Raw genomic sequence first — 21,084 nt, forward strand, 5'->3', positions numbered from 1 at the left:
TGCTCTTTCCCCACAGTTGTTCTTTCTGTATAAATCGGGTTCCTAACAAGGGGTCCGTGAGTTTGAATTGAAATTCTAAAATACATTATTCTTGTGGGGATGTGTTGGTGCAGGTGTGATATATTAAGTACACAGTGTATGTGGACATTGTAAGGGGTCCATGGTTTTCATCTGACTGGCAAAGGGGTCCATGGAATAAAAAAAATTTAAAAACCCCTGGCTTATATGAACTCCCCCAGATCTTCACATAGCTGTGTCCTGCTTATCCTTCACAGCTCAGCTCAAATGTCACCACCTCCAAGAAGCCTTCCTGGATACCAATATTTGAAAGCAGTTTATTACGTTGTGCACTGGTGTGTTGCCTGCTTCCCCACTAGCATATAAGCCCCATGGGAACAGACTTGTCTGTTTACTTTTCCCCTGTATTCCCAATTCCTACACCTCCACCCAGCACATAGTAGATGCTCCACAAATAATTGGTGACCGATTGAATGAGAGAAATTCCACACATGGTCATCCCCAAAGGGGGAGGTGCTGACTGTGCCGTGTCCAAATCCAAGAGGGACTATTAGTCTTCTATTCAGCAGTAGCAAATTACCAACAAGAGGCTTAAAACAACCCAAATTTATTCTCTTGAAGTTCTGAAGGCCAGAGGTCTGAAATCAATTTCACTGGCTTAAAGTCAAAGTGTCACCGGGCTGGTTCCTTCTGGAAGTTCTAGGGAAGTCCTGCTGGCTTTGCCTTTCCAGCTTTCCCAGCTTCTGGAGGCTGCTGGCATCCCTGGGCTGGTGGCCCCGTCCTCCAATCACTCTGCCCTCTGTGTCCCTCCTACTTTCTCGGGCTCCTCCTGTAACCCACCCACAAGGACCCTCGTAATTGCATCAGGCCCTCCCGGATCCCCCAAGGTAATCTCCCCCTCTCAAAGTCCTTGATCACATCAGCAAAGTCCCCTTTGTCAGGTGAGAGAACATTCACAGTTTGTGGGAATTAGGATGTGGACATAATCAGCTTCCACAGACAGGCTGCTGAATTGCGACAATCCTTTCAGCCAGGTGATAACGGCTTCTCTTGGGAAAAGGTTGGGGGTGTTATTTTAGGGGCCAGTTGTAGAAGCAGAGGCAGCATGTGCTTTCCCAGGTCTCCAGAGTCTGCTCCCCCCACCCCTGGTCTGTCCACCTCCAGACTAAGCAGGGGACAGCCTGGGGCCCTGGAACTCACTGGAGCCAGCTGCCCCGACAGGGGCAGGAGTTAGTATTCAGGACACGGAGTGAGGCTCACCTGCTTCAGCCGTAAGGCCATGTGGCTGCTGGCTGGAGTTGCTGCTGGGATGAAATCACCTGGAACGGGCCATGAGCTAGGGGGTGGGGTGCCCCTGCAGGCCCCCCCACCAGGTATAGCGGGGCCTATAGAGGTGGGAGTGGAGGTAGGGGAAGCAGTATAGGTAGGTAGAGCAGGTGATGCTCCTTTGCTGGCAAAGTGGGGGTCTATCCTCTTGACTCATTTTCTGTCCCCTCCCAACACACACCAACTTCTCTTCTCCTGTGTGTTCTGTTTGATCAATTTTTCAAAACTCTCCACACCTTAGCTTCACTACTTCAACCAAGGACCTGAAACCACTTGTTCCCCTAAGGCTCCTTCAAGGCCGAAGAGGAATGGTCTTTACCCTCCAGGAGTGCGGTCCAGGCAGGGGCGAAGCGGAGGGAGGTTTGGGTTGGAGGCTGGGCTCACGGCTAACAGCTCCTGAACTCCACTTTTCTCCCTATAACCGGAGAGGCCGTGTTCACTGAACGTGACAATGGAGGTAAAAGCGCTCAGCATGCATCTGACACAAGAGAAGGAAGTGGCAGCTGTCAAGAGGGTTAGAATCAAGGCTCTGAGCCGTGTTGTTAAGGGGGGAGAGGGTTTCAAGGAGGAGGGCACAGCTGAGAGACCAAGTAAGGGTCACTCAAAAGCAAATATTTATCAAACACTTCCCAGGACGCTGAGGTAAGATAAAGAGAAAAATATCGATTGAATTTGGTAACCTGGGCGTCTTTGGGGAGCAATATCAATGCAGCTGGCAGTTCCCAAAAGCATACTGGCGTCAGCTGAAGAGTACATGAAGGTTGAGGAAGTAGAGAGAGTGTGCAGGAAAACCTTTGGAGATGTTTGGCTATGAAAGGAGTGACTAATAGGATGGGAGCTGGAGGGGGTATGCGCTCAAAGGAGGCCTTTGTAGATGAGGGAACTAATCCAGCAACTAAGAGAAGCCTGAGGCGGCAGGAGGCAGGAGCAGGTACGAGTGAGAAGGAAAGGTGAGCAGCTGACCAGGACGGAGAGGCCTCGTGTGAAGGATTCTGCCTCCCACGGAAGATGACATGTGCAAGGGGAGGCCAGATGCTGGTAGACTGAGCAGCTGAGGCCGTCAGAGCTTAGGGGCCCCGGGAAGAATCCCCCATGGTCATTAGTTGGTGGCACCAGAGGTGGGTGGGGAGTTTGAGGAAAAAATAGGGAAATGGCCGACGAAAGAAATAGAGCAGGATGGTCCCGCTGTGCTGAGTGAAGTCCATGATGAACCAGGCTCCAGCCCAGACTTCACACTTCCCTGCCCAGACAACTCCAGAAGCCAACTTTCCTTTAATCCTTTCAAGACAACCAGACTTGGTTTAGACAGGGCCTCAGGAGCACCAACCAGAAATGATAAACATCATCCAGGATGAAGAAAAAAATATTAAGATGTTTCCTTTCCTTCTAAAGAAATTGAGGGGGGGGCAGGGGGAGGAACATGCTTGTAGGGGCGAAATTGTTGTAGGACACAAATCAGTTCAGAAAAGAATAATGAACAAAATGCAGAAATGATAACTTCCCTTTTCATCAAAGAATTGCAAAAGTAAACAAAAGCGAGCTATTTCTCACTTATCACTTCAGCAAATTAAGAAAAGAGTTAACAAAACTCAGGGTTGGTGGGTGCTTTGGATGGGATGGAAAGCTAAATTTTAAAAATCTCTCTAGGCTGCTGTTCTGTAAGAAGTATCCAAATTCTTAAAGCTGTGCCACCTCTTGGGTGCAGAAATGTCATTCCCAGGCATTTACCCCAAGCATATGGTGCACTAGTGGGCTGATGCTCATCCCAGCTCTGAATGAGACAGGAAAAGAAAGGGCTCAAAGCAGTAAATGCAGAGGTCATGGTCAGAGATTCTGCTCTGCCAAGTTCACGTGCCTCTGGTTATTTGTACCACCACCAACATCTGTTTTTCCACTGAGTTTTGCGCTGCCAGCCCCGTGGGCCTGGGTCAGGAGACATGGGTTCTAACCCAAGCTCTGTCACCTCCCACCTCGGTGGCCATGCACAGCCGAATAGCGGTTGTCATGACCACCACTGACGGATCATTCGTATGTGGCTTTACTTGCACCATCGCCTTTAACCCCCACGAGAGCTCTACAAGACATGTGTTCTCATGGTTCTCATCTTACCCCAGGAAGTCTAAGTCCTGAAGCCACTGGCAACTCCAGGGTCCAGGCTGTGTGACTCAGCGTATTTATTCACCAAGTTATTCCACCTTGCAAGGGACCTCCCTCCTTGGACCTCAGAGTCCTTATTTCATAGGATGGGTTAGGTCCAGTGATGCCAGGGTTATCTTCCAGCTCCGACTTTCTGCCATTCCAACTTCCCTGTTACACATGTCTGAACTCTAGGGCAGGTGGCTGATCTGGTGACAACGGGGTGGATTTCTGAAAGCTGTGCCCTCCAGGACAGGGAAACACGGTGACCACAAGTGCATGTCTCAGCGGGGACAATGCACATCCTAGCGCACCTGGCTTCAGACACTGGCATCTGCTTGGTTCTTTGGGTCCACCTTGCTCTGCTTAGTGACCGAGAAAACACCCCAGGACCTTGGCACTGCTTTACCAGTTAATTTCTAACTAAGGAATCTCTTGCTCCCCAAAGGTGCAAAACAGAGACCTTGTATTTACAGATGCAGCTGTGACCCCAATGTCAATCATTTGGCGTCTCTAGCTAGTAGGAAGCAGAATAGCAACCGCCTCACGGCCTAGAAAAGGAAAACACCATGTCACAAGACAAAGTATTCCGCCCCCAAGAAAACAATCTCAAGAAAAAGAACTGGAGAATAATTGGAGGAGAGATTTCCAACAGGGGCAAATACATATATATATATATATATATAAGAGGCAGGCACCCGTGAAGAGACTAATTCCAGCTTTCTGGCTTTGAGGTAAGGCTGTCTGTAGCTCTCTCCTCCTAGTTCTTCATCTGCCCTTCTATTGGTTCCTCTTCTATTTGGGGAAGGGGAGAGAAAGTTAAGAGTTTGAACCCTGGGGTCAGCTCTGGGTCAGAGCCGTTACAGTCTCTCTCTGTTTGGGTCTAAGCTTTCCTAACAGCAATGCCTACCATCTTTTTGCTCATTCAGTGAAATTTTGTTAAGTGCCTACTATGGACCAGGTACTGGGGCTACAACAATGAACAAGCACTTTGCCATGTTCTGGGCCCTACTTTGCAGGTATCTTCTTGCTCAATCCCCATAGCAACAATTTGCAGTCAGATGTTACCCACCATGTGTTTTTCCAACGATGGGTCACAACCATGAAAGGTTATGGAATCTTCAGTGGGTTAGATAGGAATTTTCTTACGCTTAACTAGAACAGAATCCATCAGCAAGCCATGCACATCATAAGGATAAGTATTGTTTCATACAACTTTTCTTTCACTTGTGTGTGTGTGTGTGTTTGCATGAACTCAGGTGTGTAAATGCACTGGGTCATGCCATAAAATGTTTTTCTTATTGTAGGTCAGGGTCAAAAGAATTTGAAAAACACTGCTCTAGAGCACAAGTTCTTTGAACATGAACACAGAGACTTGCTGAGTGGGTGGAAGCAATTGTCTCCCTTTCACAGATGAGGATGCTGAGTCTTGGGGAATTGAAGTACCATGTCTGAGACCACACTGCCAGTGAGGGGTAAAACAGAGATTTGGATCCTGGCAGCGGGCTCCAGGTCCCCCACACTTAACCACCAAGTTACCCTATTTTACAGCTGTAAGAACTAGGGTAAAAGTAGCATTCACTTAGGATTGTCTCACCACTTGGGGGAAATAAATGACCCCAGTGTGAAGGTTAATGACCTCTCTAGCTGCTTATCTCAAGCCACTTCTTTGCAATATGTAAGGTGCAAAAAGGCAGGGATCTTGTCTGTCTTGTTCATGGCTCTGCTGGGCGCCTAGCTGCATGGGTGGCACAAAAGAGCTCCTCAACGCTAAATCAAGAGGGGGCTTAGAGCCCACATGGTTGATGGATGGGATTCTGCTTGCAGCTGTAGACTCTCCCGGTTCCCTGGTGTGGAGGATGACCGTCCTCACCTCCCTGTTAGCTGACCTGGGTAAGTCCAAATGAACCAGAGAGTAGGTGTTGCAACTCTGCTGAGGCTCAGGGCCCAGCTGGCACATGGACAGTCCAGAGAGTCAAGTCTCCTGAGCACACACCAACCCCAGCGCCAACCCCAGGTTCAGTAAAGGTGACTGATGGAGGAATAAAATATGGATTAGAGTGGACTTAGTGGTATTTTACTATAGAACTATTGTGACTCTAGCAATGGAAGAAATGTTATAATTGATGTGGAGACAGTAGCCATGGGAGTTGCTGAGGGCAGGGAGAGGGAAGAAGAGGTGTGATATGGGGACATTTTCAGGACTTGGAGTTGTCCTGAATGATATTGCAGGGACAGATGCAGGACATTATATATCCTGCCATGACCCACTGAATGGACTGGGAGAGAGTGTAAACTACAATATAAACTATAATCCACACTGTGTAGCAGTGCTCCAAAATGTATTCATCAAATGCAACGGATATGCCAAATTGATGAAAGAATTTGTTGATGTGGGAGGAATGGGGGTGGGGTGGGGAGTGGGGTGTATGGGGACCTCTTATATTTTCTAATGTAACATTGTGATCTGTGTATCTTTTTTAAAAAAAGTTATATATATATATTTTTAAAAAGCTCTTCAAAAAATGTTTGTTGAGTGAATAAATGACTTTGGGCAAGTTGAAAGTTTTCCAGCTGGAGACCAGGAGTTGGCTGTTAAAATCCAAAGTTTCCCTTACCAAGGTGGTGAGTCCAGGGCACTACCCACTTGCCATTTCCTGCTCCAAATAAGAGGCTCCACTAGTTCCAAAGGCACTGGAACTTGGGGAGTCAAACCTGAAATGTCGGGGGAGTGAGGATCATGCCACAGTGGGGAAAACCCCACCAGAGTCAGGGCTGTGGCGCTGCACATTTTCTGTAGTCTAATAAGTGGTGCACCATGGTGCTGTGCCATGCACAACCAAAGCACCCTTCCCGACTGCTGAGAGGGGAGTCAGACCATGCATTTATCACATCCTTGTCTGCTCGCAGGATCTCAGGGACTGGGAGGAAACCCAAAGAGGGCCGCCTGTCCTTGTGGTCCAGCAGCACCTCCTAGGACCCGAAGCAGCTGCGAAGAAGAACTAGGATGGGGCGGTTTTTCTCTCTGCTGCAGCTGGTGGTGACCTCTGGGTTGATCACAATCGCAGCCACTGACACCTCAGAAGCAAGTAAGTGGGACATGCACGTGCGTGCAGGGGGCAATGCCGCCCTTAGCAGAAGAGGCCGTCTCCATCCCTCTCATCATGTTTAGGATTTGTACAGTCATACATACTATATACTAAATCATATCAAATCATTTTCTTAGATTCAAGTGTGCCCTGGGCTCACCTGGGAATCTTGTTCAAATGCAGATGATGGCTCAATAGGTCTGGGGTGGGCTCTGAGATTCTGCATTTCCAGAGGATCACACTTTGAGATGCAAAGGCCTTCAGCAGCTTCCTTGAACATTCTCCAGCACGCTGGGAGATTTGAACCCATCCAGATGGCTCCCAAACCCCTGCCCTATCACCCTTTAGAGGTTACTCGTCCGGGCTGCACATTTCCCTCCCTCTGCTTTCAGTGCTTTGGGTGCCTGGTAAATGGCGCCCTGGTATCAGGGTTAAAAACACATTGGATTCTCAATCAAATGAATGAAAAGCGCCGATCTTAGGGCCTGGCATCTAGGAAGCGCTTCAGTACAGACCCATCAAGGATTATTTGTATTTCTGCTGTTATTGCTAAGGAGGAAGAGTCAAGTGCATATGTAGTTCTTTAGGGAAGAGGGGCCCCTGGGCAGGGAGTTGATGAAGACTCTGGTGAGGAAGGTGATTGGCACACGGCATAATAAGTGCAAGGGCGGGGTGGGTCCGGCGGGTTCACCGTAAGTCTCTACCACAGTCCAGGGTTCTGTGCACCGCTCCTCTGAATGTGGGAATGTGGATATTTTAAAAGAAGTTTCAGCTGGAAAGCAACGCTTACCACCAAAACTGGCCTGGTAGAAGTTCAGACACCATCCAGGGAGTCTTGCTTGTTTTTGTTTGTTTGCTTGTATTGGAAGGGGTCAGCCAGAGGCTGTTTTAAGATACACAGGTCCCCTAGATCCAAGGCCCTGGGTGCCCCTTGGCCAAGCCGCCCCCACTCTGAGGCTGGGCTCTCCTGCCCGCAGGAAACTGCTCTGAGTGTCACATCAATGCCACCTGCACGGAGAATGGGACGGTCGTGACGTGCTCATGCCAGGAAGGCTTCACCGGTGACGGCCTCGCGTGTGAGGACCTGGACGAGTGTGCCACGCCGGGGGCCCACAGCTGCTCGGCGGAAAGCAGCTGCGTGAACACGCCGGGCTCCTACACGTGCGTCTGCCGCGACGGTTTCCGCCTCACGCCCGGCGTGGGCTGCTCCGACGTGGACGAGTGCGCGCAGCCGGGGCTCAGCAGCTGCCACCCGCTGGCCGCCTGCGTCAACGTCCAGGGCAACTACTCGTGCGTGTGCCCCGCGGGCTACTTGGGGGACGGGTGGCACTGTGAGTGCTCCCCGGGCTCCTGCGGCCCGGGGCTGGACTGCGTGCCCGAGGGCGACGCACACGTGTGCGCCGACCCGTGCCAGGCGCACCGCGTCCTGGACGAGTACTGGCGCAGCGTCGCCTACGGGGCAGGCTACGCCTGCGATTCGAACCTGCGCGGCTGGCATCGCTTCACGGGCCAGGGCGGCGTGCGCCTGGCCGAGGCCTGCGTGCCGGTCCTGCGCTGCAACACGGCGGCGCCCATGTGGCTCAACGGCACGCACCCGTCGAGCAAGGAGGGCATCGTGAGCCGCCGGGCCTGCGCGCACTGGAGCGGCAACTGCTGCCTGTGGGACACGCCTGTCCAGGTGAAAGCCTGCCCCGGCGGCTACTACGTCTACAACCTGACGGCGCCCCCCGAGTGCTATCTGGCGTACTGTACAGGTGAGCCGGATTGCTCCCCACCACCGCACCGCCACCTTGGGGGATGAGAGCGCATCATTGTCTGTCTGTCCCTGTGAACCTGCAGACCCTAGCACCGTGGAGGGGACGTGTGAGCAGTGTGGCGTGGACGAGGACTGCAAATCGGATGGGGGCAGATGGCACTGCCAGTGCAAAGAGGACTTCAATGTCACTGGTGAGGCCAGTGGGGAAGGGGCAAGGTGGTGAGGCACCTTAGGACCTGGGGGAGGGGAGCATGCCTGTGTAGGAGGCGGGGGCTTGTGAGTGTGACCCAGGGGACACCCATTAACCAATTTGTGTGAAAAGGGGATGTCTCATAGCACCCATCAAAACCGGCAAGGAGCTTCCTGGGGCTTCCTATGCCATCCTTTAGTTGACCTCATAGCAGCCAGAGTTTCTGGAACCCCTTCACGCCCAGTCTTCTTTCCAAGACCCCCGCACCACAGCAGGTAGAGTCACGCTTCCCTGCTGGCCAAAGACTCCCTGAGCCATATTCCCTGGCCCTCCACTGACCAACTCAAGTCCCGGGGCAGGGCCTTGGCCACCTCAGAGCCTCAGTTTCCCCATCTGCAAAATAATTGACACAGGCTAGAACTTCTCAAACTCCAGTCCTGCTTTGAGTCACATCCATGGGCCAATTTTTACAAGTTTTGCTCTATCCAAATACTACCTATATTGTGAGTTTTATTATTTATTTACTTGTCTGTCTTCAAGTTGATTGAATCCCTCTTTCTTTTAAGTACATCTGGGATGTTTGGGGTCACTATTGTATTTTTCTGTGGCAAGTAACACTTACCTTAGATGGAAGGTGAGTAAAAATGAATAGGGTGAAAAGAAGATTCAGCTTTGCAATATTTCAATTAAATAAAACGTTTTTAAAAAAACAATTATAGCTGAATGCTGTTAGCCTGCCCCAGACTCTCAGCCTGAGACCTGCTCTCTGATTCTTAAAAGAGAAATTAGCAAGTACAGGGTGTTAAAAATGGCAGCAAGCCATCTCTTTGATGTAGAAAGGAAGGAAAGAAATGGCAATTAACTCTTTTTTTAAATTGGAATTCAATGTTATTTAAGGCTGAGATGGTGAATGACCTCCCAAATTACCCTGCATTCTGTAATCAACCCACATACGGGGAACAAGGGGCTGGAGGGTTGCCCACAGATTCCATCCAGAGAATGCTCTGCGGCCGATCTTATGTCTCCACCACTGGGAAGGAAGACCACAGTGAGCTCTGAGAACTGGGACTACTCAGAGTACCCCAGCCTGGGGTACTAGTCCCTGGGGTTGCGCTGGGCCCCTGAGCTGCAGATGCAGGGCCCCCAGTCCCAGGATCTCCTTGACCATTTCAGATCTCTCCCTCCTGGAGCCCAGGCTGGAGTGTGGGGCCAATGTCATCAAAGCATCCCTGAACCGGTGCCAGCTGGAGAGCCTGGGCTTCGAGAAGGTCTTCATGTACCTGCAGGACAGGCGGTGCTCAGGCTTCGAGGAGAGAAGCAACCAGAACTGGGTGTCTGTGGTGACCCCAGCCCAGGAAGGCCCCTGTGGCACCGTGATGACGGTACGTCCTGGACCGGCTCGGGGAACTGCCTGGTTCAAGCTAGTAGTTCCACCACTTGCTAGTTGTCTGAGCTTGGGTGAGTTATTTAGCCTGACTGTGCCTCAGTTTCCGCAACTGTAAAACTGAGTAATAACAGTACTCCATAAGCTCATAGCAAGTATCATGTGAGTTACTATGGATGGAGTAACAAGGACATAACAGGCACATAAGTGCTTAATAAACTTAGCTTCCAAGAAAGAAGGTGCTGCAGGGGGATGAGAGTGCCCCGTTTTACTGATGGGGAATGTTGGGCACAGAGAGGGCAGTAGGTATCAGAGCTGGGTCCAGAAGCAGGTCTGTTTCTCTCCAGTGGTCCTGGGGGGCCATGAGAAGCGGAGTCTGTACCACTGGCATTGTGCGAACCAGGACTTTGCCTACAGAGACCTCCTCGATGGGAGCCAGAGGGAAACATCTGTGCACGTCGAACATTGCCTTCTCCTGCCTCCCTTACTTCCAGAAAGAAAATCTCATTTGCCCGGCATGGTGCCTGAAATTGCACCATTAATGGATGACTCAGTTCAGAGCTTTTGGTCTCTGTGGCCTTCTGGAGAGGAAGCCTGGGGTAATGGCAGGAGCATTTAGTTCAAAACCTGGTGCAGGCCACTGGCTCATAAACGGCCGCCGCTGTTGTAATTTTTTATCACGGAGACTGCGAGGGCAGCTTGCAGACTGCCAGAGACTACCCGTCTTTGGCTTTGCTATCCTCCTCAGCTTCTCATACCCCTTTATCTCACCCCCAAACAGAGGAACGAGACCCACGCCACATACAGCAACACCCTTTACTTGGCCAAAGAGATCATCATCCGTGACATCAACATCAAGATCAACTTTGCTTGCTCCTATCCCCTGGACATGAAAGTCAGCTTGAAGACCTCCCTGCAGCCAATGGTCAGGTGTGACCAGAGAGGGTCCCCAGCGCCCCTGGCCGTCTCTATCCCCCAGTCCCTTAATTAGGAAACCCTGAGCTCCTCTGTCCACTGCCACCCATCGGGAGGCAGTGTGGCCCAGTGGGGGAGACCAGCTAGGAAGTCCAGAGCCTGGATTCAAATCCAGCCTCTGTCATGTCCTAATCAGATGGTTTTGGGAAGCTGATAGCCCTTCTCTGGGTGTCAGTCTTCTCATCTGTGAAATGGGCTTAGCCATACCTGTTCTGCTTTCTTAGAAGCACAACAGTGCTCTGCAGATGTGAATCAAATGTTAGTGTCTCTGGCTAACTGGAGGGGCAGGGGAGTGTGGTTTGGAGGGTGGGAGGGTTCAGTCCAGCTCTGCGATGGGACTTCGGGCAAATTATGGCCAATATTTGGACCCCAGTTTCCTTCTCTGTAAATGGAAGGCATTTATAAATTATGCTGCTTGGAGTCTGAGAGCCTTTGGGGTGGTGATTTGGAGGTCCCTAAAGGAGTGAACCAGGGCAGTTCTACTCATATTGCACCCACATAAGGTTTTAGTATATTAAAAAAGGGGATTCTGTTGTGAAATAAAATTGAAAATCTCTGAAGGAGATGGCTCACAGGCTAATGATGCTGATGCTGGAAAAAATAATAGTCGTAGTCTTGATTAGCATTTATTGAGAGCTTCTTATATGCCAGATACCATGTTTAGCACTTGACATGGAACATCTCCTTAAAACCTCACAGCAGCCCTAACAGGCAGAGCTATTATAATTGTTATTATTCAGAGAAGTTGAGTAACGTTTCCAAGGTTGCAGAGTCTAGAAAGTGACGGAGCTGAGATTTGAATCCAGGCCATCAGGCCCAGAGCTCCCACACCTCCTTGACCTTCAGTCTAAAGCTTGGCCATGGTTATGAGTTCTGTGGGTCATCCAGACCCGAGGAAGGGTGCTGGGAGCCAAAGAGAGTGCATGGCTGACTTGGGAGAAGAAGGTTGCTCATTGCCTGCCCTTGGCATGTCCCAGGCCTGGTCAGCTTCAGGGAGCAACTCATCTTTGGGCAAATCTCTCTGTGATTTGGGCTGGAAATCTCAGCGCCCTCTAAACCTGAGTCCAAGCTGAGAACCTGGTTCTTGCCTTGGTTTACCTTGGACGTGCACATCCCTAAGTACTTCTCATGAACCTTATTTCCTGGGACATCAGTCTTATGTGTCCTTTGTGGGATCATCCAGTGAAGTCTACCCCAGCATGGCTGTTTTCAGTGTGGTTAATAATAACTCAGTTAGAACACCCCAAGCTTCTGATGTAGGAGTTAGTACACCATGGTGGAAACCAGGACTCAGACTCAAGTCTGTAGGGCTCACAGCCCATGCCTTTTAACCTGTTCTTGGTTGAAACTAAAGTTGGGGGTCTGCTTCCCCTGAGACTTGCTCCATGTCTTGAAGGCTGCAGTGGTTCCTGGTCCAGGGACTGGGTGTGGTTGAGGTCCTTGCTACTCTGAGTGCCGTCTGTGGACCCACAGCATCAGCATCACCTGGGAGCTCGTTAAAAATGCAGAATCTTGGGCTCCCACCCCAGATCTACCCAAAACAGAGCCCGCGTTTCAGTAAGACCTCCAGGGGCGTGCTCACTGAAGCCTTCAAAGCCAATGTTTGGGGGGACCCAGTCCTACTGCCTGATGAACAAGCAAATGAGGGCGGGGCCCCGCCGGGGAATGCAGACCTCGAGGGTGGGCCATCTGCTGGTGCTCTCGGCCCTGGGCCTCACCGGCCGCTCTCCCCCTGCAGTGCCCTGAACCTCAGCGTGGGCGGGACGGGCATGTTCACTGTGCGGATGGCGCTCTTCCAGAGCCCCGCCTACACGCAGCCCTACCAGGGCGCCTCGGTGACGCTGTCCACCGAGGCCTTTCTCTACGTGGGCACCGTGCTGGATGGGGGCGACCTGTCCCGCTTTGCCCTGCTGATGACCAACTGCTTCGCCACGCCCAGCAGCAACGCCACGGACTCCTTGAAGTACTTCATCATCCAGGACAAGTAAGGCGAGGGTTCTTATGGGGGGGTACCGGTGGCTTCAGGGGTCTCTGGACTTGGATGGGGAAAACGTACATCTCTCTATTCATTAACCTCTAGCTGGGATTTAACATTTGCATCCATCTCGAATATTGGCAACAAGCCGCAGAAGTAGTATTAGCAGGATGCATGATAGCAATTTTGCCCATCATTACTTCTCAATTACTACAGTTATTAGAATTTCCAGGAGCCCTTACTAGCTCATGCACTAATAAACATATATATCAAATGTTTAATTATTTTGAGAACTGTTTCGATTTAATTCACTTCCCTTATTTTATTTTATGAATTTATAAACATTATTTTGAAGATTCAAGAGGGTTGATCCTTGACTGAGAAAGGGCAAAGAAACCTTGTCTAGGGGCAAGCCCAGAGCTGGGAAGAGTTAGGGCAGGCTCATCGGAACAGCAAGGCCACCGGCTAGAGGCATTAGGTAACTGCAGTTCTCATTTTCATAAATTGAATGGGTATTTTTGGAAGGTTACTGTGGGTAGGCTCAGAGGGTACTGCAGTGAACCAAAGAGATGAAAACTTCCATCCTCATATCGTGTATATTCTAAGGGTGGGGGGAGACCCACAATTACACACAAGTAAGATGTATTATTGATATAAAGATGCTATAGAAAAACTAAGCTGGGGAAGGAAAGAAACGTTTGCAATTTTATTAGCATGGTCAGGAAAAGCATCACTGAGAGACAGTGACTTATTGCCTTCTCAGTGCTCTTTGAGCCTGCCTGGAAACATCAAGGGAAAGCTTTACTTGGATATAATCTGACCTCTCTCTTATTTGCTAATCTCCCCTTGTAATGAGAAAAAAGAAGTCTGCCTTAGTGCAGGCTTTTTCAGTCAACAGTGTCCAACTAAGATTGAATAGCCCTGCTTTGTTTACCTGTGTCTATTTCCATGTTCATACTTTATTAATGGCTAGTGAGACTATTTGCTATTTGTGGTCATGAGCTAAAGATTCTTCTAAAAGTAAATTCATTCCATGACATCGTAAGTGGATTTCAAGACAAGCAGTAAGGAAATAGTAATACAGATGTTGGATGAATAAGAAACATGCATGAAGGTGCTCTCTAGATAAGGAAAAATAAAAAGAAATGAAATTTGCCTTGACCTTGAAGGTGGCATCACAGAGATTTTGTGTTCAAACCTCAGTTTTACCATTTCTTAGTTCTGAGATGTACGTTTCCTCATCTCCCTGGATATTAACTTTCCTATATGTGAAATGAGGGTAAATGCTACCAACTATGCAAGGATTTTTTTAGTTTTTTTTTTTTTCCGAGTGTGAAAATACTGCATGTATGTTGTGGGAAACTTGGCAAGTATTGGAAGTAGAAATAAGCAGGAAGAAATCCTGGGCGTGCTTGCGTGTTTCTGTCTGGGCATGTGAGAGGCGGGTTGAGAGTTGCTACTCCAGGACAGGTGCCCAAACACAGGGCAGTGGATGGGGCTGAGTGGCTGGAGGGGACACTGGACACCCTGCTTGGGGGGAGTGTGTGGGACCACCAGGGACATGCTGGGGGAACAGCCAGGGTTGCCACTCTGACTTTCAGGAGGGTGGGTCCCCTCAGCCTCAGGGCCTTGGCTTTGCCAAGTGGAGGACACACTTTTGGGGCCAGAACTGAATTGTGGGGGACACAGAGCAGAGAGTAAAAGCTACCCCCAGAAGTCCTCATGCCAGTTCTTTCTTGAAGCAGTCAGCATGCAGCCTCCCTTCTAAGCAGATTTTGAACAGAAAATGTGAAATAGCAGAAGAGGCAGCCGATGGGTCAGCCCAGAGCCCCTGTGCACCCTGATCCAGCCCAACACTTGCGTGAGTCTCTGCAGGGGCGACTGAGTACGAATTCATCAGTGCACTTGCCGCAGTTGTGTGTGTGTGTGCAGATGGCTCCAGTTTGGTCAGTGGCCCTCAGTCCTCAGCAGGGTCTATTTTTAAAATTAACAACAAGCACATCGTAATTAAATATCCAATAAATGGGAGCTAACAATTCCTGAATGCCGTTTCCTGTGACATCCGAAATTGCTGATTTTTTGGATACTTTCAACTGTGTGCTGCTATTTTTTACTTTAGCATCATGTATATGTAGCACTTACTGTGTGCTACAGACTGTTCTGTTTGCCAGGTTAACTTATTTAATCCTCACAAGGATCTTATGAGGTGGCTTCCAATTATTGTCCCCTTTATACAAATGGGGAAACTGAGTCATAGAGCAATTAAGGGAGTTGCCCAAGGTCATATAGCTTATAGTGGTGAAGCGCGATTTGAGCCCAGGAAATCTGGCCCCAGAGCCTTGGCTTAACCAACCATGTTACATGACATGACCCTACCAGATGTCCACACACCAAGGACTCAACCATCCAAGTGATGGAGAACGGGGAGTCCCCTCAGGGCCGATTTTCCGTCCAGATGTTCCGATTTGCTGGAAACCACGACTTGGTCTACCTGCACTGTGAAGTGTATCTTTGTGACACTGTGAATGAAAAGTGCAAGCCGGTGAGTCCTCTTCTCTCTGCTCTGTCTACTTGCCATCACCTCCTCTCACTCATCTCCCATTACCACTCACCTGAAAGTCATTTGGGCCACAGGATCCAGGAGAAAACAATTGTTTCTGCTGCACATCCCTCTTTTAGTACAGAGGTACAAAAAGCAGTAAGATGGGGTAGATGTGGCCAAGCAGGAGACCTTGGGGGAACCAAGAAGCACCAGGGCAGTGCTGCAGGCTGGTAAATGCCTTGGCTTATCTGCAAGCTTGTGTTCCAGTAACAGTAGCTGACATTCGTACCAACTTTCTGCATGGGGAGACAGACTCAGAGAAGCTACATGACCTCTAGCAAATTGTAGAGCTGGGATATGAGCCCAGGCATCCAGAGTTCCTCACCCATATTCCACTCCACCTGTACCATACTCTGGGGTGCACAGCCCACTCCCCACATCAGACCACATTTCATCTTCCTCATGGGACGTTGTCTCTGGCACCTTCTCCCTGCAGGCTTGCTCTGGGACCAGGTTCCGCAGTGGGGGTGTCATAGACCAAACCCGTGTCCTGAACCTGGGGCCCATCATGCGGAAAGGTAAGCGAGCCGCTCCCTGGCAGGGAATATTCTCTGGAGAGAGGGTATTGGTAACAGAGTCTGGCATCTAGGGATCTTGCTGGGATCTGAATAACTGGGAGCACATGGATCCTGTGGGGCAAGGTAGAATAGAAGTTGCCTTCCTGTGGCCAGCTCCCAGCTGTTCAGTTAGTCATTCATGGCATAGATGATTTTTATTGCTTGTGGTGTGCCAGGCCCTGTGCAGGAGGTTAGGGACCCTGTAATAAGCCAAAACAGACCCAGACCCTGCTTATGGACCAGTAGGGAAGACAAGTGTATAAATACAATCGCAGTAAATGCCGTGACAAAAACGTATCAGGAGCTCTGAGATTTTAAAACAGGGAACTGGACACAGCCTGGGAGATTGGGAAAGACTCCTAAGGAAGTTAGGCTGGGGCTGGGATTTGGGAATTGAGGAAGAATTGACTAGCAGGGGCCAGGGGAGGAGGGAATGGGGGAGGGACTCACAGGCAGGGACACGCATGTGCAAAGGCCCTGTGGTGGGCGGGGTGGGGCCTATTAGGGGAACTGAGAGAAGGCCCCCCCCCGGAGGAAAGCCATGTGGAATGAGCTGAAGTGGGTGGAGCCGGCGCACTTGGGGCCTTGTCATTCCAGCTGAGGATTGAGGCCTTTCTCTGTCAAGCAGGAAGGAACCCCCCAAAGGGCCTGAAGCAGGGTACGATAGGATCAGGTATGGGTTTCAGTGATCATTCTGGCTGCAGGTGAAGAAATATGGGTGAGGTCTCTTCCAGGGCCCCCTTGCCAACCTCACGCCTTCTCCTTGTACCTCTCCTTGCGTGGCTTCTTGTACTGACATCTCTGTTTCCACCCACAGACGTGCAGGCCGTCGTGTCCATGGCTGCTCCCAGCAGCTTGGGTGAGTTCAGGTCCTCTCTGCAGAAGGACCTGCTCCAGAAACCTCTGGGGCTTCCAGCTGTGGGCCCCCAGGTGTGCTGCAGGGCCTGCTTGAGGGCCTGCTGGGTCCGAGCACTGAAGAGTTGGCTGTATCCATGGAAACACCTGCCCCCAGTGCTGTGCAGATGCCCATATGATGGTGCTGTGTCTGAATAGTGCTTTTGTGCACATGGGCACAGACAAGACTGTAGATCATCCAGGCACGTTTGCACATGCATGAAGTTGCATGCATCCATACATATTTGCACATGCAGTTGCACGGAGAACTACAGTTGCTCATGTGCATATTTGCAGGTACAGACATACACTCACTTGCTACAAACCTGGACACAAATGGACACTCACACACTCCAGACCTCTGTCTTGGGCACCTGCTGAAACATTGCGGCTTCTCTAATGCCTTTTCCAGGAATCGTTCTACAGGTAACACAGAGGTATTGAGGGCCTCCCATGCGTGGTGCTAGATGAACACTGTAGCCAAGCAGGGGCCCTGTTTCTTTGCTCCTTTGCTCCTCTGACCACAAAGGTCAGGGAGTGGTGGCATTTTTATGGTCCTTGATTTTCATGACCACTCAGTTGTCTGAACATTAGGGTGAAAAGTGAGCCCTGCAGCTGTTACTTGCTCCGGGAACCTGGAGCCACAGAGGGCACATTCAGCATCCTGGTGTTTGGCCTGAGCTAACTTAGCCCAGCACAGGTAGCTCAGAGCTGGAGAGCCGGGGTGTTCCTGAGAGGTTTGCCCTCTGTGAATATTTCCCAGAGTCCCCGAGTATGGTTGAGCAGGTTGGGTACTGCACAAGCCTCAGACCTGAGGAAAGGCTCCCCTAGGAAAGGTTGCCTTTTTCTAATTGGCCCACCTGGGAGGGCGCCTTTTTCCACTTTTCACCCAGTATGGGCACCTCTTTCTAATTGGTTATGCAGAGAGGTTGCCTTTTCCCAATGGATGGGTGGAGGGAAGGATTTTTTAAAATTGCATGCAGGGCATCTGTGCTAGCAGTGACCCTGTGGTTGCTTTCCTTCCAGGGCTCCTGAAGGCCTGGCTGCTTCACCTTCTGCTGGCCGCCTTGACCTTGATGTCTTAGTGACCCAGCAGCAGGGAACCTGTCGTCCATGGCTCCCAGCTCACTTCCTGGGGTGGGGTGGGGGTGCAGGGGGACCCAGGCTAGTGCTCCAGCCACGAGGAAGGGGGCTCACTATTGGATGAACCCCCACTATCGGATGACCTGCCTGTGTCTTTAAACGCTGCCTTCTCTCAAAATGGGACTTGTGAAGTGTGTACATGAGGCCTCTGCCTCCTTCAAGAGTGTGTCAAAATAATGATCACTTTAAAAAGCCCAGTCTTTGAAGTCATTCATTCGTGCCTTCAACAAGTATTTATTGAGCACCTAGGATGTGTAGCTATTTTCCAAGGTGCTGGGAGTCCCATAGCAAGAAACACTGGACCCTGCCCTATTGGAGTTCACAGTCTGAACTCCAGGTGGAACTCTGGTTCTGCTGTGTGACCTTCAACAAGATCCACGATGTCTCTGAGCTCCATTCAATCATTCATTCAAGAGATATTAACTGAGCACCACCTGGGTGCCAGGTACCCTGCCAGACACGGGCCTTGCTCTCCTGGAGCTTACCACCTGGTAGGGGCAGGAGAACTTGAACAAGTAATTACAAGTGCGTTGGCATTTCAGAAGTGGAGAATGTAACAGGGGTCCTGCTTCTTCACAGTGGGGTTAATGGTGATGCCCGCACGGGGTTCTTTTGGATTCCCAGACATATTTCTTTGAGCCTCGCCAGGTGCCAGCACTGTGCCAGGTGCTGGGGAATCACTGGCGAATAAGACAGAGGCAGTCCCTGCCGCAGGTGTCTCACATCCTCAGAGGAGATAAGGACTAAATAAGGCAGCGACAGGGATCTGGCACATCCTAGGGACTCCCTCCATTCACTGCATTTCTGTCTCCCAGTCCAGAAGGTGCAAACCTGTTTCCAGGACCCCAGGATCATCAGCGAAGCGCGAACCCATTACCCGCACTGGGAGGGGAGGCTTTGCAACAAGGGTACCTGCAGGAGGCACTTTGGAGGCGCAGCCAGAAGCCATGTGGGGCTCCTGGGCCCAGGGAGACCAGCTAGCCCAAGGACTTCCTTGACAAGTGGGCAAAAGGAAACTGGTGCTGGTGGGAAATGCCTGCCCGGATGCCAGCTGCTTCCCTGGTCTCCAGCTGGAGCTTTCCAGGAGAGGTCAAGGTTCTGAGTTCTGTGCATTAGTCTTCTGATCCCAGGGAAAAACACATGTGTATATCAGCAAAGGGGGCTGCCCGGACAGTGTATCTTAAGTTAAAGACCTCTTATCACACACAGTCGTGCACTGTGACTGCACCTGCCCCCTGCCTTTCCATCAGAGCTTTGCGTAGGAGGACAGGGGTGCTGACCCCAGTCCGGGGGCAGTGGGCCCGGCTGGGCTGTGTGCAGTTTCATTTATGCTTTGACTCAGGTACAGGAGAACATAAAGGAAAAGTTTGGGCTCAGAAAAATAAAAACAAGGGCAGAAGGCAAGAGCAGGGGAAGGAAAAGCACCCAGAAGTAGTGCTTGTGTCTATTCTTTCTTCTCCATTCTTTTCTTTTCCTTTCCTTTCTGGTTTTCTCAGTTAATTGCACAGCCCCATATAGTCAAGAGCTATTTTGAGCATGTATGCAATGCCAGCCACTTTTCTAGGCACCACAGAAACAGTAAATACTCAAAATTGATGGAGGCCTTGCTGTCAAGGAGCTTGCATGTATAAACAATAGCTATGTGATATGTCAGGGAGCAAAAGCACTGGAAGAAAAGAAATCAGGGCAAGGGGGATAGAGTGATGTGGGTGCTATTTTATATAAGATGGTCGGGGAGGCCTCTCTAATAAGAATAGGATATAAGCAGAGGCTGAGAGAAGGGAGTGAACCAGGGGGATGGCTATCTGAGGAGGACAATTCCAGGCTAGGGGGAACAGCAAGTGCAAAGGTCCTGTGGCCAGATCATGCTTCTTTCCATCAAGATTTAACTGAGACCAGAGCAGCCATAAGTTTGAGGCATCACTCAATGGAGGGGGCTTGGAGCCTACATAATGTCTTTTTTGTCCATTTGTTTACTCAAGGAGTACTTCCTAGGCTCTAGGGGCTGATTAGTACTACAAAAACAGGATCCCTGGCCATACTGATCTTACAGCCTTCAGAAGGAGAGGGAAGTTGGCAGATAATTGAGTGTGGTTGGAATCAGCCCAAGAGGCATAGGAGCACAGAGAGGCCTCACCCAGCCTGGTGAAGAGTTGGAAAAGGCTTCCTAGAAGAGATGAACATAAATGGTAAATCAGAAGAGGCTGGTTATAGAGATCCAGGCAGAGGGAGTAGCGTGGGCAAAGGTGGAAGAGTTTGGAGAAACCCAGCTTGGCTGGAGTGTGCAGAAAAGAAGTTATAGGTGAGGTGGGAGTGGGAGCAGAGGTCAGGTCACAGGGAGCAGAGAATGCTGAAAGGAGAAGGAGGAGGCTGAGAGATGATACTGCAGGGTCAGGCTGCAGGGGAAATAGCACATGGAAAGGGGACAAGAATAAAAGCAGGAGACCCATGAGCAAGACTGGCTGGTTTTTGGAAGTGAGGGCTGATGGGAAAAGGAAGGAGCCAGGTTTCCAGCTTGGGTGACCTGGTGGGTGGCAGGGCCATTGACAAAGACAGGTGATATAATGAGGAGATTTAGCAGAGTTGGCAAGCTCAGGTTTGGACCTCATGGTTTGAGATGCTCAAGCAGAGAGGTCCAGCAGGCAATTGGGTAGCTGGATCTGAAGTTCAAGGGAATAGTCAGGGCTGGGGGTACAGATTTGGAATTCACCAGCATGTGAATGGTGTTTGGAACCCTGAGATAATTTTATATCTCCCAAGGAGAGTCTATGGAGTGACAAGAGCAAGGAGACCTATCAACACTTTTAGGGGGCAGATGGAGGATAAGGATCCCATAACAGTAGAGCAAGTACATTCCAAATAGGAAGAGAATCAAGAAACTAGTGCCATGTGGGAGACTTGAGGATATGCAGAGTACCCAGGGGAAGAGCAAACAATTACACTGACTAGGCAGTGAAAAGATGTCCAGGGTTTTTGGCTATGGGGCGACCTTACCAGGGCATGTTTAACCACACAGCGCAGGTTGGAACAGAGGGCTCA

General features: G+C 50.3%; 1 protein-coding gene across 1 annotated transcript; it reads left to right on the top strand.

Moving 5' to 3' along the window:
• Positions 1–4,104: 4,104 nt before the first annotated feature.
• Positions 4,105–18,237, top strand: UMOD (uromodulin). The gene is made up of 11 exons (XM_004460571.4): positions 4,105–4,214; positions 6,391–6,569; positions 7,547–8,323; positions 8,409–8,516; positions 9,689–9,897; positions 10,681–10,829; positions 12,613–12,858; positions 15,229–15,391; positions 15,888–15,969; positions 16,826–16,867; positions 17,929–18,237. Exons 2-11 carry the CDS (start codon positions 6,488–6,490, stop codon positions 17,985–17,987), a joined length of 1,917 nt encoding a protein of 638 aa, XP_004460628.2. The 5' UTR covers positions 4,105–4,214; positions 6,391–6,487; the 3' UTR covers positions 17,988–18,237.
• Positions 18,238–21,084: the final 2,847 nt, after the last annotated feature.

Source organism: Dasypus novemcinctus, chromosome 23 (assembly GCF_030445035.2).
Source record: "Dasypus novemcinctus isolate mDasNov1 chromosome 23, mDasNov1.1.hap2, whole genome shotgun sequence".
In the NCBI taxonomy this organism is placed as follows: domain Eukaryota; kingdom Metazoa; phylum Chordata; class Mammalia; order Cingulata; family Dasypodidae; genus Dasypus; species Dasypus novemcinctus.

What these genes read in the sequence shown, in the direction of transcription:
- UMOD (XM_004460571.4), top strand. Translation starts at nt 6,488, where the DNA reads ATGGGGCGGTTTTTCTCTCTGCTGCAGCTGGTGGTGACCTCTGGGTTG. An exon ending in AGAGGACTTCAATGTCACTG is followed by an intron (nt 8,517 to 9,688) that starts GTGAGGCCAGTG and finishes TGACCATTTCAG; the next exon opens with ATCTCTCCCTCCTGGAGCCC. An exon ending in GGGGCCCATCATGCGGAAAG is followed by an intron (nt 15,970 to 16,825) that starts GTAAGCGAGCCG and finishes TTCCACCCACAG; the next exon opens with ACGTGCAGGCCGTCGTGTCC.